Genomic DNA, 16,549 nt, shown 5'->3' on the forward strand with positions numbered 1-16,549 from the left:
ACAGCTATCCTTTTTAAAAAGCTAGTTTAGAAGTAGCTTGACTGAATTTTACCTTATATTGCTTCATTTTTTGTCATAGTATAAAATAAAAATCATTGTCTACTACAGCAGTATTTTGATAAGGATGGTTGATCTGCTACCTCCCTCATTTGCTGTGCCATTAAATAGGTGACCTTGATGCTCATGTTGCAGTATGCACTGGGACCAGTTAGTCAGAAAAAATGTTTTACAAATATGTCATCACATTTGCTGTTATAGACTGGAAAAACAGTTTGATTTGTTGAAGGTATGTGGTACAGACTGTCAAAATGAGACAAAATATTTTTTGAATTAAACTCAAAATCTTTCAACTGCTGTTTAAAAGCATACAACATCTTAATTGCTCATTTAAGCTATATGTTTCACTTCACAATATAGTAGAGCATCAACACTGCATTTACTGTACAGTGTTGTCCTTATACGGTGAAAAATACTAATACTCAAGCAGTCATGCCTCTGCCTTGATCAAGGGGCTGATCAAAATTAACTTACTAAAGGCATGACACACCTATACTTTTCAAACTAGCTTTTAAAAACCACACAATTTTGAAGTCAATGATTTTTTGTAAATTAGAGATGTTACTGCAGTCTCATGTTGAAAATGAGAAAACATTGGTCAAGTTATGATTGTAAAAACTGTCTTCAGCATTTTTTAATTTTAATCCCATCATCGTGACCATGCATACTAAACTCCATTTATATAATTATTATTATATGTTAAAATAATATGTAATAGCATGTTTATTACATGTTACAATACTTTGTATTAATATGCTTGGTACATGCTATAACACACCAATTTGTGATAGTTCTTAAGGCTAAATCACAGCACTGTGAGACATCAGAAAGGCTACGCCTCCCTGAGGTTATCATATGTTAAGTATAGGATTTGGAGTAAAAATAAAAGTCACTTAAAATCAGTTCTTACAGTGTCATATTTTGCCTTCCTATACCTACTCTTTACAGAAAATGTCCACTGTCTGTGGCTTTCTGTGATTGCACTAAAGGACAGGCTTTGGCTTGTGCTGCTTAGCAATTTAAAGATTTCTGAAGCTAGTGTTGAACAAAGAGGTGTAGTCCTGTTTCAAAAGCTGCTTACTCAAACATTTTTAGATGGTTATTTTATTGGGTAGTTCCAGATATTTCTGGAAGTGGATTTACAACACAAATATCATACTAAACCCTTCTGTTTTATTAAGTGGCACAGTAGAAGGATAAAATATCCAAATGTGTATTTTTTGTCTCCTATGATAAAGCAGAATAAACTAAAATAAATGTTTCTGTTACAATAATTAAACTAAAGTTTTGAACTGTATTTCAGCCTGTGACATTTTTCTTGGCAAAGAGTATTCCCTTATAGAAGATCTTGAGAGGGTGTTTTCAATTCTACTGCTAGCTCGCATTTACCATGTCTTGCCAATGATAATAATATTTGATTTTGCTCATGTTGAATTTTCTGTCATTATGCCTGTGTATAAATGTCATAGTCATACATGAAAATGTAAATGTGATATGCAACTAATTTCCTGTCATCTGTGAATGGATATAGCTGAAGTTGTTACTTGTGTTTCCATGAAGACAGCCTAATTTCTTAAGCCTGGAGTACTACTAGATTATCAGTTTGATCACAATATGCAGCAATGAAACAATCCATATCCCTGAAGCCACAGAGAAGGCAGATTAGGTCTGATCCTCTGCAGCACAGCATCTCTCCCAACTTCCCCACTGTTCCGCTTCAATGTGTGCAGAGGCCAGCAGGACAGTTATTAGAATATTAAACTAAAAAAGGAAAATATTTTCACTTTCTGAATGAAGCAACTCTGCAGCAGTAGAGAGACTTTAATTTTCAGGAAATTTCTTATTTACCACGTAGGCTATAATGACAATTTTAAAGTCTTTAGTTCTATTCAGTAAATACTTGTGTATAGAGTGTTTAGCAGTGCTTACGCCTCTGACAGCTGTAATGGCTGCTCTGGGACCATTACAGTTCACACATGCTCCTTCTGAAAACATTAAACTGTGCAGAAAGTTAAGAACCCATAAAAAGGAGCGCTACAGCTGGAGAAACTAAAATGCTCTCAACTAAACATATGATAACAGTATCAGAAGTGTTTTTCAGATGAAATTTTTGTTATGTAGGTAGATTTGCCACTGGAAATGGTCTATTAGGTCTTAACTGTGGTCCCCCACAAACAGTGGTTTTCTTTTAAATTCTGTCCTAAGTATTTCAGTCTTCTAAATGCGGCTGCTGAATACAGGGTGCTTAAACCAAACCAAAAGTTAAGCTTAAGAATCCACATTGTTTTAAAGCATCAAATAGTGCAAAGCATCATAGTGCTTCCTCACATTCTGACAGCAGTCAATGCCAATATAGGATGGTCAAAAGTAAATAGAAATAGTAATGTACAAGATAAGACAATATGGAACTCCATCTGATCCTTTAGGTGTAACAAGGATAGGAGCAAGAGTAAAAAATAGATTTAAAAATTTGTACATAAAATGTGTATATTAATTTTTGAAAGCTGCTTTTAGGGGTATGTGATTATGTGAAAAGCTTCAAAACTTCCATCCATAAAGTAAATGTCTGATAGCAAGAGAGAGTTTCAAATCATGATCCACTTGTACTCTAATAGTGAAGAAACTAGGAAAAAAATAAAAAGGAATGAAATTTTGTGGATTAAAAATTTTGATCATAACTTTTGTAATCTAAAGAGGGTTTTGAGTCCAATTAATAATTTTTAAGTGTATGAAATGATCACAGAAGCTATTAGTATAGAATTTGGAATTTGGTTGAGACAGTTTCACTGAAAGAGTAAGGATTGTTTAAGGATGATGATAGAAGGAAAAATGATTCCAGGAGTAGACAGGTGGTATCATGACAAGTTTGACATCCAGACAGGCATTCCTTGTAACAAAGAACAAAACACTTCCAGAACTTCTGGGAGAAAGGCAGAAATTCTATGCCTGTATTTTGTGGAAAGTCTCCAAATGACCCCTGAACAGTTTTAATAGTTTGTGGTAAGAATACACTTGGAAAATATAGGAGCCGAGCAGCAGTGGTTTGGACTGGTACAAGTTAAAGAACTGTCTCAAGGTGGTACATCACTGATGAGTGTGTTGCTAGGTTGGGCCAAATCATGGCAAAATATTGGAGATTCATTCTGCACATGATGAACCAAAATAAATGTTAAGACAGATCCAAAGAACTGATTCAGAAATGCAGGTATTTTATAATGGCTTTATATTGTACTGTCATGAGTATTTGGAGAGAAGCAGCTACGGGTCATACTGAGAAGCCCAGGGAAATCGGCAGAAATTGTTTAGTGCTGATATTTTGTTGGTTCATCTAATTGACTCTGTCTGACCCTTAGTTGTCGAGCAGTTAGGAAAGAAATGAAGCTAAATAAGCATTTAAATTGTAAATCAATGTTTCTTTATTGTTTTGAGATTACTTCAAACCCTGTAGTCAATGGTCTACGGCTTACTTCAGGCACTGTAGGCAGCAAAGGACTAGTGACAGGTGCAGCTTTACCAGCAACTTTCTCGTATATCAGTCAGGACGATAATATTTAAAATGATTGCAGAATATGAAATGCACAGGTTAAGGGTTTCATTATCTGAGATTAAGAGAATCTTCATGTGAAATAAATTTGGAAGATTAATTAAATTTAGGCTTTTTCTCCAAAAGTCTTTCAATTATCTGAATAAAACTCAATGACAATTTTCCTACTTATCAGTTTAGAGAATAATTTAAAATATAACCTGTGGAAAAATACACTGATACTATGAGAAAAGAAAGCAGCAACTGTGATACTCTCTACCATTAAAGGAATAAACCATTATGGAAGAATTGTGCTGTGTCAAAAACTGTAGGCTTAATTTGTGTAACTTCTTATTGAGAAATATATATTTGCACAGAAAATATATGTAAGTATTTTTGTCTGATAGAATAAGAGAACCCTAGAAAAATAGTAAGTCAGAACTGTAAAAAAATTTTTTGAGTCCTTGAAGAACTTCTTGAAGAAGAGAGTATCCTTCTTTTGATGTTGAGACCAGATGAAGATGCCTTGCACAAAATTTTGACGTCTCATTTCCATCTCTGCTTACTTCCTGCAGCTATGTATGGGTCCATCCATCTACACCACTGAAATGAAATGTTCAGTACTATGAACAAAAATTTACGCTTTCCCCCCACAAGGGGGAATCAGTAGAGTTTTGCTTTGACTTTTTAGGGCCAGAAGGATTTTAATGTGGTGGCCCTTCAAACAGCTGCAGCTGTACAGCTGAGGAGATGCTGCACTGCAGCACCAGTTTGGATTGAACATCTCAGGACTGACCTTTTTAAAATTACTTTTCCTGTCAACACCACCGTAAGGTATAATTATACATTTTCTCTCAGTCCAGGTCATAGTTTGTAGCTGTGTGAATCAGCTGTGATGATCAGAGCAATTCTGACTTATGTGTAGACTCTGATGTACTCCTCCTACCAGGTCAATCACCCTAGGTACTGGTGAAACAATCCATTTATTTAAAGCAAAACACGTTAGAAATATTAAAACAAATAACTGAATTACTTTTTACTTTTCATGTATTTCAGTTTATTCAACACAGAAAGTGTGTTATAGGACATACTCCTTATGGACTTATAGAAAGCATTTTTACTCCATCAGCATGATGGTCCCAGGCCCTCCCCTTCTTTCTCCCTATAGGATAAAACAACCTTACTTTTAATTTTTTATGGTATTTTGATTAGATGACTCTTGGCCATCACAAAATAAAGTTTACAATGTTGGAGATACACTATACACTGGAGAAAAACTAGAGGTTGTTCCTGAAGTTCTTGTGTAGGAATCTGCTATGTCTTACCTCCTTTTTAGATCTTTCCAAATTTCTTGCAGGTCAGCAAATAAAACAGGTCAGTATTCTAGCCCTAATATACAATTGCTCTATCCTATAAAGTATTCATGAAATAATTAATTTCTACATTTGTATTGTCACCACTGACTAGGAAGAGTGGAAAATTCTGTCAAAGTAGTGTGCATTTGATAAATAATTTGAAACTGTAATATTAATGTTGCGGGTTTTGTTTTCTTTCATGTAGGGTTGGGGTTTTGCTGGTCCCAGTGGCATGTAATCATATGATCAAGAATTGTCATAAGTGTTTAATACTTCCGAATCATCTGGGGAATATTTTACTTTAGAAGCTTTTAATGTAATTTTGGCTATTGTGCTGCTTGTCTTAGTGTTTTTTTGTCTAAGAACCTCTGATAGTGTACAGATCACGAGAGTTATGCTAATGAAATAAGGCTTCCTCTGGATATAACATTGCAGGATGCAGGCTACTTAAGGGGAGACGAAAGGCATACAGCAGGTGTAGCACCATTTCCCCAGGAGACTGCTGTTACATACATCCTGTGGTCACATACATCCTGCAGGCAAGCAGTTTGCTGGTAGAACAAAATTAAGAACAATAAACACATTTGAGCATCCCTAAATCTTTCACCAACTGACAAAGCAGCTCGATGATAGACAACTGTTTCATGAAGTACTTTAAATAAGCCCTGGCCCAGGTGTACTCTCTTTGGATAGTTTTCTAGCACTGTGCTGTTACAGACCTGCCAGCTGTATGAAGGTTTCTTCAGCAAGACAAAGCTTTGCGTGCTCTAGAGCTGTTGATACATTTTTTTCTCTCCGCACTTTAAGTTTTCAGCTAACTAGTTTGGCATGTATTGACTCTAGGGCAGGGGGAGTATGAAAATAAATTCAAACATCTTTATGCACACCCTTCAATGCAGTGCAGTAGCTGGTAGTCTATCTGTACTTGACAAGCTCAATGAGAGAGAGAAGGTCATACAATAGACTAAACCTGTTGTGGTATGTCGTAGAGCTATTTAGGTTTCTGACTCCATTTCTGAAGATGATTCAGTAGAGTCACTCTAATACTAGTAGTGTTTGTTTTCTCAGTTTTAAGAAACAAATTGATGGCATCTAAATGTAGGTCACCGATTACTTGACATCCATGTGTAGAAAACACATCTCACTGCTAGGCAAATGTTTACATAACAAATGGATAATATTTGTTATGTAAATAGACTGTGACAATATTTTTGAACATTTGCATTTCAGTTGAAGTAATTTGAGCAATATAAAGGAAACAAAGTGAGGTAGTTTGCTAACTGATATATAGGTCTTTTCTCCCATTTTGGAAGTAGGTTTTGGGGTTTTTCTGTCAATATATTGTCATTAAAATTAGGTCCTTTCCATTGGCATCGCTGAAGTCAAGTGTAACTTGTCACGGTCCTAGAGTATTGATGTGAACAAATTAGCTGATAGGCAAATCATAGTAAAAGTATGTTATAGCATATTATGTTTCTTGGGTAGCTGCAGATGGTATTATACGGTAAGTTATGCTTTGTTTTTATTGTCAATCAGAAGAAAAAGAAAATCATATGTATTGAATTTCCTATGAGTATGACAAATTGATTACATTGGAAAATATTTGTTAGACATCTAATACAAAATGAGTAGCAACTTTAATCTTTAATTTTCCTTTTCTCTTGCTGTTACCTGGACACAAGCTTTCTTTAAAGGCCATCAGCCTTCTAAAGCTATTTCTTTCATGGGTAAATAAGTAATGTCAGAGAGATCAGACTAGCAATTTCAAGTTCAATTAAAGTGCCTAGATTTACACATTCTCTCTTCATTTTCCATGTTTTAACCTTATATCCCCTGTGAAAAACTGTATTCCAAGCAGCAGTGTACTGTGGAGACCAACACTGATTTTAAAAATTTTGTGTTAATATTAATAATGCGAGGTGGTATGGGTTGGATGCAGGCCTTCTGCGTGAGCTATAGAAAAGCATTCATGATTTATCTGTCTGAAGAAGAATATGAGCAAACCTAAATGTTATCTGTGTTTGAGTAATTAATTTTTATTTTTCTCCAGGAAAAGCTGTTGTTTCTTCCCAAGTCTTAGTCAGACTTTTAAATGTTTTTTGTGGAAAGTCAGTCAAAATATAGTGTTAAAGTCACCTCTTTATACTCTGTTTCCTGGCATGCAGATAATTGTTGGGGCATACAGTAAATGTCACTAAGGTATTACTTCAGGACATGGTTGAGTAAGTTTGCATAATGAGACCTACTTCTGATTGTCTAGTTAGTTATGCATAGATGTAACAATGAAAAACTATCCCTCAAATAAAAAACTATTGTCATAGGTTACTTGATTACATGACTGAGGCTTCTGCCTGTATTATGGTTCCTCTTTTTGTAATGACAAATGCCGCAGGCTTCTGTTCAATACTATAACAACTTTTTCAAGCAATTGCATCAGCTGTATGGCTTAATTAATTTTTCAATATGTCAGTCATCACATTTGAAAAAGGAATCCTACCATGCATGAAATTTCACAGTACAAAAAAGAAACATGTATATTCTCTTTCTTCCTTTCAGTGTTTTTACTGAGAAGGCCACTATAATTTCAAAAGAAAACTTGAGAAAAGCTTGTTAGTCATTCTTTTGTTCTCATCAGGCAGCAGTCTTCAGACTTTGTTTGCTTTGACATCATCTCATGAGTGTCGGACTTTGTTTTGTGTCTTGGTAGGTCAAAAATTTCCAGAAAAGTAGCAACTATCACACCTCTGAGAAGTGGGATATGATTGCTAATGTAGAGGGAGCAGGAACTCTTTCTGACATACTCCATCCTTAGGAAAGCTGCATAGTAGAGGCAAGATCATTTCTTTTGTGGCCTGGTGTTTATTAGCTACTGTGAGACAGGATAATCAAGAAAATTATACAGTCAAAGGTGCCATCCTCTCTTAATTCTGTTGTGCTCTTGTCAAGCTTCTAAACAAGAGAGTCCTGCCATGTTCTCAGGTCTCGAGAGAGTTCTTGACTTTTATTAAGACTTGTTGCTATGGCCAAGAGAGATTGAGAATGCCTTTCTGCTAAGAGCAAGAAAAACAATGGAATTTCTGGGCATGCTAATGTAATAGTGCCAAGACTTAAAATACGTAACTGACCTAGAAAACTTTATGAAGAGGTTTAAAATTCTATACAGGCCCACCCTTTCCTTTTGGTCTGCCAGGACTGTGAAGTCATCAAGGAGACTGTGAAGTTATCAAGGATTATAAGTGGAGAAAATGTTAAAGGATCAACTTGACTGCTCTTTTTGAGAATTAAAAGATTTTATTTATTTATTTATTTATTTTACTCCAGTCCCCCAAATTCTCCAGGGGTATAAAATCAATTTATCATTTGTCATATCCAGATGGTAAGTAAATGAACAGTTTCACCATTGGGTTTGCTATCCAAAATATTCCTGGAGGAATAAAAATGAATGCATCATTTACAGTGGCCAGATGGCAATTCAGAAGACAGGTCCATGTTCTAGTCATTATACAGCTTCTTCTGTATTGAATAACCCTATTCTGGCTTATTTTGGTTCACCATCTGAAGAAAGGGACATAGAAGATTGAAATGTGAATGTAAAGATTTACTAATCGTTTTAGAGAATTTGAACCAGTGTTCAAGTATTGTGTTTCTACCAGAAGCGACAGTCATGTATCAGTGAATATTTGTCTGTGAAACTGGGAAACTTCATCTAATGACAGGAGATTTGTTTAGCAGCAGATAAATTTGCATCAGAACACATTTCGGCAATTTAATGGAAAATGTACCAATTTTCTTCATATTTATTTATCCTTATATTGATTACCTGTGAAACTGATAATATGCTCAAGTATTGTATTGACCTAAAATCACCATGGCTCCCAGTTTTACCAAATCTGTATTGTTAACAATAAGTATAGATATTTTATAGGAAATATATCAAAAGATCAGTGCATCTATCATACATCCTATTCAGTTGGGAAGTCTTCGGGTCTTGATGCTGCAGGTGAATATTCTGCCTATTGTTTCAGTGAAAAAGAGCTTTTATGGATAATTCTTTTCATAAGCTCTAGAAATATATTCTTTCTCAGCTGTCTATAAAGATTATGTGAGATTGTTGTGACATATGAAAGAGAAGATTTAATTAACTTTTGTTATCAGCTGGCTAATTTCACTTAAATATTTCAACCTGAATGTAAAAAGATGTATTAAGCATTAGGTAAGAGTTTGCTGTTACTGGACTTTCTTATCTGACACTTCTTAAGAGAGCAATTGTTTCTTTCTATATGAAAATATTCAACTACTCTGAGAATGGCTAGTAATGCTTTTTGTGCATTTTCTGCAATAAATACATGTTAGAATTCACTAACATGTGAAATAGAGGGTTATGAGGTACTTGGAACTCCAAGCCATGATAAATAGGAACAGTGTGAGATTTTTAAAGTTACTGTGTAATGACAAATGTGACTGAATATCTGGACAACTACACAAAAGTTCTGAAGCAATTTAACGTAAAGGCTGCTTCCCATGGTTTGCTTGTTTTCTGGGGACTGAGATAATGGTCCTGTAGTAAGTACTTGAGAAAGTCATCCCTCACTGTATGCATGTTTCAAAGGGAAAATTATGTACATGGCTGGCTAATTACCTCCTGCTTTGATTGTGGTCTATTTTAATGTGTATCAGAAGTAGTCCGTATACAAGGAGATCCTTTCTTGTAGTTAATAAAAGTGCATGTATAATATACAAAGGCTTAAACTGAAAAAGGATGAAATTTTTAGAAAAGTTTAAAAGAGAAAAAAATAAAAATAAATTATATATAATTATTCTGTGTATATCTTTCAAAATGTCAAGCTCGTTACAAAAGTGCCAAAGGCCACAAGTAGATTTTTTTAAGATTTTGGTTGAAATAGAGACTTGAAATCAATTTAGTAACTTTTTTCATTCTGTGCTTCTGTTTTTGTAATGTACCTTCTCCCTTTTTCTGACTGTACTTTGTTTCTTGCCACATAATTTCTAATTGTCTAAAACACAAGACATATTCAAAGACGAGCCATTTCTGTAAAGCAAAGTAAATATTTTCAGATAATTAAGAGCTTCTTTCCTCTCTCAACTACTTTCAAAAGCTGCACTTGCTTTAAAACTGTGGTAAAATTTATTTCTAGCCCAATGGCAGATTTAAGATATAATACATTGCCTGCTATATTAAAATATAGTAGTTAGCATTATTTTTGTCTATTGAGATCTATGGAGTTACAGAAACCAGATAAAATTCTATCCCTGATGAAGTCAATTGAAAAACTAATCATTGACTTCATTAGGGCCTGGGTTACATCCGTTAGATGAAGGGAAACTTCTCGCCATATTTAAGATATATAGAAAATACTAACCAGAACAGTTCTAGACAATTTTAAATGTTTCTGAAATTATTTCCTCCTTCTCTAATTCTACACAGAATATTTAGCTTTGGCAGCTAAATATTGGTGTGGTGCAGTCATGCACAATGTTTGTATTGTAAGAGAAGCCACAAAAGGTTGCTATGTTGCCTAACACTCATATAAACAGTTAATGCAACTGTAATTTGCTGATATTAATAACTACATTTCATATTTGGTGTAAGAGAGTGTGAAGAAAGTTTATTAGTAGTAAAGTACAGAAAGAAATATCACCATTTACCTCAACTCATTTTGCATTCATCAGGAAAATTATATACAGCTTCCACAGCCAATGGCTGTGCTAGAAACCTTTCCCCATATGCCACCAGGAGAGCAGCAGATTCTGCTGTAGGAGCTGCGATTGCAGCTGAAGGGAAGCATTTGCTGTGGATTGGTTGCATTGTCAACTTGAAATGCATTTCTGACTTTCAAGTGCTTGGTTACGCAGCAAACCCAACATTTTATAGTATTTGGGGAAAGGAGAATGGGCATTGATGCATAATTGATATTCTATTGTGATGATTTCTTATCTGTGTTATAGTCTGTTACAATCTGAGTGGTCAGTCCAAATTGGCACTGCTAAAATCTTAATACCAGTCACTCATAAATACCAGTTACTCACATATTGTCTGTCCTATAATAATGTAGATCAAAACCTGGGGTTATATTTTCATAGAAAACCTCTGAAGATAAGTTAAATGTCAGAAACCCAATGACTTGATCTCTAGATAATTAAATATATACAATAATTAATCTTTTTTTTTTTATATATAGTGAACTTATCCTATCCAGTATTGACATTGATGCAACAGGAGATTGGGAGTGTCTAGTCAAAAATTCCTATGGAAATAGCACTAAACAAGTAGAAATTGTGGTACTTGAAACGGCTGCACCCTACTGCCCTGCAGAAAGAGTTATTAACAACAAAGGAGATTTCAGGTACGATTTTCTGGTTTGGGAGTGCGTTTCATATATTCGTATAGATACAGACCATATTCACGCTTACGTGATACTTCAGTGTCAGTTACAAAGATGTCATTTTTTTTTATGTAATACAGTATTTTATGTAATATAGTAGGAAGGAGGAGCACTGTGTGATTTTTATGGGAAATGGCAGCTATATTTCAAGAGCAGAAGTGGTTTCTGAAAGTCAGAGAATCTTCTAATTCCTCAGTGTGAGATTATAGAAGATTTCAAAGCATGTAGACTTTACAGCTAAGTGAGAGAGGGTTCAAAATTGTTCTTGGTCTTTTCTGAATTATAGAATATGATAACACGCATTAAAATATCAGAAGATTAAATCTTCAGTACTTTTCTAACCTGTTCCAGTTCTGCTGATTTTGTTCAGCTGCGATTAGATGTAACAAATAGTATAAAACTGTTAGTAAAATATTTCACTGAAGAGAATCAAAATAGCGAGTAAAACTACTTAGTAAAACAAATAGGTCATTTCAGATAAGCTTAAGGACACACATAGTTCCACCAAAAATTTCACATGATTAGAAAACACGTCTCTCCTGCTATCTGAATCTTAGAATCTGCGCAATTTTGTTGACTAGATGTAATTTTCATTTAACTTTTATTTAAATATGCTGGGTTTTTTTTATTTTATTTTAATCTTCATAAACTGAAGAAAAAGCTAAGGATTCTGTGGAATTTGATATTGTTTTCAGTTAGCTCTAAAATACTTCAGTGATATGCATAGATCTCTTAAAATATAATTACCTTCTCGACAACAAGATAAATGTATGATGGCATTCCCATTGAGAAATCAAGAATGTAATTGTTACTGAGTGAATTACAATAAAAATTCAGCTCCAATTGCTCATGAAAGGAAAAGTAGACAAGAAAGGAAGCTTCTTTTAAACGCTAGAACTTTTTGCAAATACTTCTGACCTGAAAGGTCTCTCTTCATTTTTAAGTTACCTTTAATGCTTTTTCAAAGGCCTTTTGCTACGATTTCTTGTGTTTGAATAAAAGTAAAGGAATGAGTTAGAAAGAAATGGAGAAACCAACTCAATCTGTTTTCTCTTTACTACAAAGCTATCTTATTACGTGTTAACCTCAGTTCCAGTGAGTATACCACATTTGCTGAGCATATATTTATATACCTATTTAATCCATACATATGGATTAAAATCCATCAGAGAACTTTAACAATCTCAGCTGTAGATTTTTTTTGTCATCACAAAAACTGCCATTGTGTTTTCTCATAGTGGACATACGTAAATGTATTTTAATTAGTTCTTTTAAAATATATATACTTCTTATCAGATAACACATACTGAATCTTTCAGATGACAACTTTATGAAGTTCATGTTCTTGCCATAAAATGACATCCTTTTCTTCATAAATAAGTATATATGAATTCTGCAGACTGCACAACCTAACACCAGGGGAATTTTTGTCATTTTGTGTAAATCAAAAGAACAGGAGAGCACATTTCCCTCCCTATTGATCATCTTTCTGGAAATCCATATAAATTTATTTTTAAAATGTATATCAAAAAGATGCTGAGTCCATAAGTTCTTCTGGAATTTGAGGGAATGGGTTTAAAATTATAGAGAATTTATCAGGTACAAACTCAGCATTAGCACTTGAAATTGTTCCAAGGATTTATCCTCAGAGATTCAGCTATCACACCAGTAATTTTTCTTAAAAAGTCTTTGAAGTTTTGGTAACGTATTGAGTATGTAAGTACAAAGAGTTAAACCACAAAAGCAAAGCTAGAAAGAACAGTGCTTTTATTGGGCAAAAAGAGGAAAAAAGCATCAACTGTCAGGGAACTGTGGTTATTTCAGTTGACCAGCCTAGGTGGCATTTATAATTGCACAACTGCAGTAAGAATTAGGCACTGTGAATGTGAGTCAAAATGAAATGGCCTTCTGTACTGAGTTTTTCTCTATGATGGCCATATTTTGCTCATTTTTGATTTTCCGGCTTCTAAGATAATTCTGAAATGCAAATGGTAATGTTGTTATGTCCTATCATTCCTATTCATAAAGGCCAGATTCTGCTACCTCTGCTAATTCTAGTTTCAGAATTATCTCTTTAGTTTTACTTTTGAGGTAAGTTGCTACTCAGCCTGGGCCAAATGCATTAGTGAAAATGTTTCACTAAAAATAATATTTCAGCATAGAGGCAAAAGGAGAATATACTACTGTACATATTTTGATTTTTTGTGAAGCTCCTTTCATGGTTCATTTCGCGTCAACTGTTTTTACATCACAAAATGGATTTATTCCAGTGACAATTAGCTATGACATATAAAAGTATTTTTCTTCTGAACTTTCCTTTTTTTGAAATGAGAAAAACTTACATAGCCCAAAACCTGTCCACATGTTATGTAACAATGCCCAGATGGACATCCCCTGTGTAACTAAGTGGGGTTAATAAGTGTGTTTGAGCAAAGGTTAATTGTCAAGGTGTGGCTTCACGGGCAGGCGGAATATTTTTGTGATTGATTGGGTTCAGTCATTACATCAGTGCAGTTAAAAAGCCACATCCTTTCCAGACATGCTGAGTTGCTGATGATACGCTTCTGGTTTTCTTTGATTTCTCCCAATTACCTGATCCTGCTATGTCCATACTAGTCAGGAAATGACAATGGATTTGGTATCAAAAGAAATAGATCCCAGTTACGCTGTTCTAGAGAATGCAGCAGATATACAGAAAAAGAGTATTGTGTAATAGACTCATGAGCTAAATAGAATAATTCTGGCTGCTCTTGATTTGCAGTGTGTTTTCAAAGACTGTTTTGGAATCACACTACATAAGTCATATATACCTAAATAGTTATTTTTTGAGGCCTAGTTCTTTCCTCCTCCATGAGATGTAAACTCTGCTGAAGTGTTGTTTATTGGTTTCTGATACATTCAGGGATTTTTGCTTTTTGGGTGGTGAAGAAAGCTTTGTAATGGTGGATCAAAATGCAAAGATTGTCAGGGACATTTTGAGCATTTACCTTTTACAGCATTTAGTAACAAGGTTTTGGGGTTTTTTGCTTTATGGACTTAACTGCTCTGCTTTGTGCAGTCTGCAAAGATGAAAGTAGGGAAAATGCCATCCATTTTTTTCCTCAACACCAAACACCTTTCTGGAATTAATGCAGAATTAATGTGTGCCCAGCCATATGAACCTGTATAATTTTGACATATTCCAAGGAAACAAAGTAATTTATTACACAATATAATGAGGTAAAATTTAAAATAGCCTTTTTTCTCATATATTCTGTATATTGTTGCTATATTGTAAGTTGCCTTCAAATAAGAAGTTTCATGTTGTAATTTTATACTATCATGTTGTTCCTAGATGGCCCAAAACTTTGGCTGGGATAACTGCTTACCATCCCTGTCTCCAGTATTCATTTAACTCCATTGCCTTTCGCAATGGCGCAGAAGAGTCTAAGGCATGGCGTAAATGTAATCGAACTGGACATTGGGATGAAGAAAACTATTCTGAATGTCCTTATTCACAAGAAGTAACTCAAGTTCTTCATGCTTTTAGTCAGGTAACGTTATGAAATCCAGGGCTTGCTTTCTCTAGTACTGATTTTATTGAATAGCTCACAAGCAATGTCTCTTCAGCCACAAGTTTGGGATAGCTGGAGTTTTAACAGAATGTTTTACTGTAACAAAAATGTGTGTGGTTGGTAATTGAAATAGTAGTAGGAACAAGACACAATATTTATTGCTTCTTTTTTTTTTTTTGTGCCTGGAGCCTAGATGACCATTAGTAATGCTGGGAGGGTCATCAGTGCTTCACTTCGGTTCCTTCTTTATCTTCCCCTCATGCATTTTTATCAGAAAGTTGTAAGTCCTGTATCAGAGTTTTGTCAGCTGAAGCGCCTTTCCTCATTGCCATTGTCCAGAATATATTTAAAAGACCTACAGAAATAAAGCCTACTTTTGGATGTCTTTTTGATGTCTTCCAAAAATGCAGTGGATTCTTATGGATAAGTAAATGAGAGAATGAGATAAAAAGTAAATAGATAGAAATTAATGAGAAAGAGCTTTACAGGGAACAGCATGGAGGATGGTACCGACCTGTAACTTCCATACTAACTATTATAACTTTCAGTTTCCTTGGTAATTTCTTCCCAGTCCGTAGTGCTAGATAACACCACAGGAATTTTGTTTTCAGAAGTGTTCATATTTAAATAAGAATAATTACTATGTTAAGACAGCCAGCGCAATTATAGGATAAAAAAATAATTAGGAAGGTTTCTAGAATCCAGTCCATTCTCCTGTAAGCAATTAGGTTAGGCCAGGTTTCTCAGGGCTTCAATCACTCAGTTCTTTAAAACCTGTGAGGATGGAGGCTGCATAACCTCTGGGGGTAACCTGTACAAATGGCTGACTATCCTCATGGCAGAAAAGATTTTCTTCATAACTAGTCTGAACTTCTTTCAACTTTCTACCATTGTCCCTTTTTCTCCCACCATGCACCACTGTATATAAGAACCCTCACTGATACTGTTGTCGTGATGGTCTAAAGACACAGGGAAGACAAGGCTAGTAGCCTTTATTTTAAGGTACAATGTTTTATGAGGCAGGTTAGTTACAGTCTAGAAAAGGTAGACAAAAGTCCTCAAAATTTGTTGGCCTGTTGTGATGATGTTTTTAGATAACAGCAATGAAATCTAGGACCTAATACTGAAGATGCATTCATATACCCTTGAAATTTATGTCCGTGGTACTTGTGATGCATATAAATCTGTGTGACATTACAGCAAACATTATACAAATGGATGTAATCTCCAATTTTTAAAACAGAATGAAGCTAGCTGATTTATTACACCTAACAATTCTGATGTATTTTCAGATGCACATCAATTTGACAACCGTTCTTGAATTTTCCCGCCAGCTGATAGCCTACACAAGAGGTGCTTCCCACTTTGCGGATAAAATGGATGTAATATATTTGGCTTATATAATGGAAAAGTTAATTGTCTTCGTGGATGAAGTTGAAAATGTAAGATATCTTCTCTATGCTGAAAAGTATCACTTAGAAGTGAAGTCTTCACATACGTCTCTGTTGTTCATGTGTGCAGACACACAGTGAAGAGTAGCTTCAAAAAGTGATGGCTGGTACTCTCATTGTAAACGTTCTGCACAGACTGTGATATGTTTCTTTATGCCAAAAAGGAAAACTAAGCTGACTCATCGTATTGACAAAGGCATTGCTG

At 34.7% G+C, this 16,549-nt stretch overlaps 1 protein-coding gene across 2 annotated transcripts in view; it reads left to right on the forward strand.

Moving 5' to 3' along the window:
• The window catches only part of ADGRA1 (adhesion G protein-coupled receptor A1), a 277,366-nt gene that overhangs the window by 126,372 nt on the left and 134,445 nt on the right, over nucleotides 1-16,549 (forward strand). For both annotated transcript variants that reach the window (XM_055720717.1, XM_027799650.2), the window contains 3 exons: nucleotides 11,136-11,300; nucleotides 14,674-14,872; nucleotides 16,186-16,335. In XM_055720717.1, coding sequence (XP_055576692.1) covers nucleotides 11,136-11,300; nucleotides 14,674-14,872; nucleotides 16,186-16,335 — 514 coding nt within the window. The remainder of the gene's footprint in view (nucleotides 1-11,135; nucleotides 11,301-14,673; nucleotides 14,873-16,185; nucleotides 16,336-16,549) is intronic.

This window comes from Falco cherrug, chromosome 9 (genome assembly GCF_023634085.1).
Source record: "Falco cherrug isolate bFalChe1 chromosome 9, bFalChe1.pri, whole genome shotgun sequence".
Lineage (NCBI taxonomy): Eukaryota > Metazoa > Chordata > Aves > Falconiformes > Falconidae > Falco > Falco cherrug.